We start from the raw sequence: 2,764 nt of genomic DNA, 5'->3' as shown, positions 1-2,764 counted from the left end.
GTGGTGATGGCTGCACAACACTGTGAGCAAACTTAATACCACTAAACCGCGGACAAAAAAATGGCAAAGAAGGTAAATTTTATGTATATTTTGCAACAATAAAAAAAGTCTATGACATACAGTGCTGTAGTGGACTGAATTATGTCCCCCCAAAACTCACTGAAGCTTGAATTGTGTCCCCCAAGTTTTATGTTTTAGAAACTTGGGCCCCCCTGTGACTTTTTTTTTTTTTTTTTTTTTTTCCCTTTTTGTCTTTTTTCGTGACCGGCAACAGATCGCAACCCTCAGTGTCGCGCCCGTACCGGACCGGGACCGGCAACGGGATCGCAACCCTCAGTGCTGCTCCCACGCCTCGCTCAGACAGTGAGCGGGAACTGGTCTGTACGTGGGATCCGAACCCTCGGCGGGAGCGCCTGCCACGCTTCCCAAGCGGCGCACTGTAGCAGTGCGCCACCGGGCCGGCCCCCACTGTGACTGTTAAGAGGGTGGGAAATCCTCTTACGGTAACTGAAAGGTGGAGCCTTGAAGAAGTGATTAGGCTGTAGGACCGGGCAGTAGTGAATGGATTAACAATGGCGGTAAGAGACGTGGTTCTGAGGGCTTTAAAAGAAGAGAGAAGAGAGTCTGTCTCTCTCTCTCTCTCTCTGCTCCACCATTTTTGCAATGTGATACTCTGTTGTCACTGTCACCACCACCAACACCCTCACCAGAAGTGGTCCCTGGACTTTGGACTTCCCAGCCTCAGAAAACTTAGCAATAAATTTCATTTTCTTACAAAATGCCCAGTTCCAGATATTTTGCTATAAGCAACAGAAATGGACTCATATAAATGCTTTAGTCCAAACCATTAAATAATTAAGGGACCCTACAAATTTCACTGAACACGAAAGAAAAGGTAACAGACTGTGATGCTGTCCTTACCTACTGACACTAGGTTGTTGTAGTTCTCCAACATTACTTCCTTATACAGGTCCTTTTGAGATGGGTCCAAAAACCACCACTCCTCCCTGGTGAAGTCCACAGCCACATCCTCAAATGATAACGATCCCTGTAATAAACCATTCCAATGCAATCTAAGGTGGATATCAATAAATGATGTGGAAAAAAAGAGAGAGGGATACGTTCTGATCATTTTCCCCATAATAAATTATGCACACCATGACTATTTCACACACCATAGAACTATGGAATTCCATTAATTTTTCCTACCGCAAAAAAGTACTAACATAGGCTGGCCAGTTAGCTCAGTGGGTTAGAGCACGGTGTTGCAACACTGAGGTCAAGGGTTCAGATCCCCACCCTGGCCAGCTGCCAAAAAAAATAAAATACTAAAATAACATTTGCATAGATATAAAACAATGTGTAGTAAGAATGTTCTTTATTTCTTTGTTTTTAATAGTGAACAACTTTCCATAATCTAAATATCCATCCAAAGCAGACGGGGTTAAATTACAGCATCTCCACGTTACAATGTACTATACAAACATTAAAATCCCAGCCAGTCACAAAAATTAATTAATTAATAATAAATTTTAAAAACTCGGAAAAAAAAATTAATGAGGTAGATTTACACATACAAATATCAATGATCTTCAAGGCATTCTCTTAAATAAAAAGTCAAGGTCCCAAATAGTATATATAACATGATCCAAGACATTTAAAATTTGTTAATAATATATACAATTGCATAAGTACACATGTATGTAAACAGAAATGTATATAAATACAGATATATTCCACCATACGTCAGTCATATGAAGGGACTGGATGGAGACCCAAACTATGAATATTTGTTACCCTTTAGGTTGGGGTTTGGGCAGGAAAAGGGTGAAAGGGGATATTGTCTTTTGATACAAATATTTCTGTTTGCTTGAATCTCTTGCATGCAAATGTAGCCATGCATCATTTGGGCAATTAAAAATACAAAGACCAAAACAAGAATTGGCACTGATTTCATTTTTTGGACCTCGGGTAAGGAAGGTATGAAAGGAGCACTGTCAATATCTATACTCTAAGTTGTTACCAAAGGATGGAACTTTCAGCTTCTCCTGCCAAACCAAGAACAGTAATCTGGGTGAGAGAATTCTTCATGGAAGACCACTCAAAGGTCAAGCAGTCCATTCATTCTATTGGACAGATAATCCAAGCTTTATTCCAGGGTAAAGTCAGACTACCAGAAGGCTCTGTTTTCAAGGCACACTGTTTTTCAAGAATTTTGTCCAACTGAGTCCTGTTATAGCATTACCCACTTAGCCAACTCCAAGGAACAAAACAAGAAAAAGCCAAAGGAAGCATCCTATGCTTTTGTTACAATGCTGATACTGGGAACACTGTCTACCAAAAAACCACTCTGAAGAAAAGAAATTTCTTAAGATCCAAGAGAAATGAAATGTTTACTTCCCCCTGAAAAACAACCGCCTTGCCTTCTCCTCATAAACATTGCAAATCATTTAACTTTTCATATTTTTCTTGTTATTACAGCTGCCGAGAAAAGGGGCCACGGCTCAAAGCTAAGGCAACTGTTTCATTTAACTGTATTGCCTTTTATAAGCTTCCACAGATCCATTGGGAAACAAAAAATAAAATAGGTAAAACAAACCTCACCTGGGCCTTGGCCATTTTCTCCTGTTCTTAAGAAAAGGCTAGGGACGGGCCGGCCCGGTGGCGCACTGGATAGTGCGCTGCTTGGGAAGCGCGGTGGCGCTCCCGTCCGAGGGTTCGGATCCCACGTATAGACCGGTTCCCGCTCACTGGTTGAGCGAGG

General features: G+C 41.4%; 1 protein-coding gene across 1 annotated transcript in view; it reads right to left on the bottom strand.

Moving 5' to 3' along the window:
- The window catches only part of ZNF577 (zinc finger protein 577), a 16,293-nt gene extending 13,674 nt beyond the window's left edge, over nt 1-2,619 (bottom strand). Inside the window, exons 1-2 of the mRNA XM_008583693.1 lie at nt 2,605-2,619; nt 922-1,048 (exon numbers count right to left, since the gene is read on the bottom strand). Of these exons, the coding sequence (XP_008581915.1) occupies nt 922-1,048; nt 2,605-2,619 (142 nt within the window). The remainder of the gene's footprint in view (nt 1-921; nt 1,049-2,604) is intronic.
- Between the last annotated feature and the right edge of the window lie 145 nt (nt 2,620-2,764).

The sequence above is a fragment of the Galeopterus variegatus genome, unplaced genomic scaffold (genome assembly GCF_000696425.1).
Source record: "Galeopterus variegatus unplaced genomic scaffold, G_variegatus-3.0.2 Scaffold2997, whole genome shotgun sequence".
NCBI classification, from domain to species: domain Eukaryota; kingdom Metazoa; phylum Chordata; class Mammalia; order Dermoptera; family Cynocephalidae; genus Galeopterus; species Galeopterus variegatus.
Note: the sequence above shows the minus strand (reverse complement) of the source record. Positions and strands in the feature narration are given on the sequence as shown.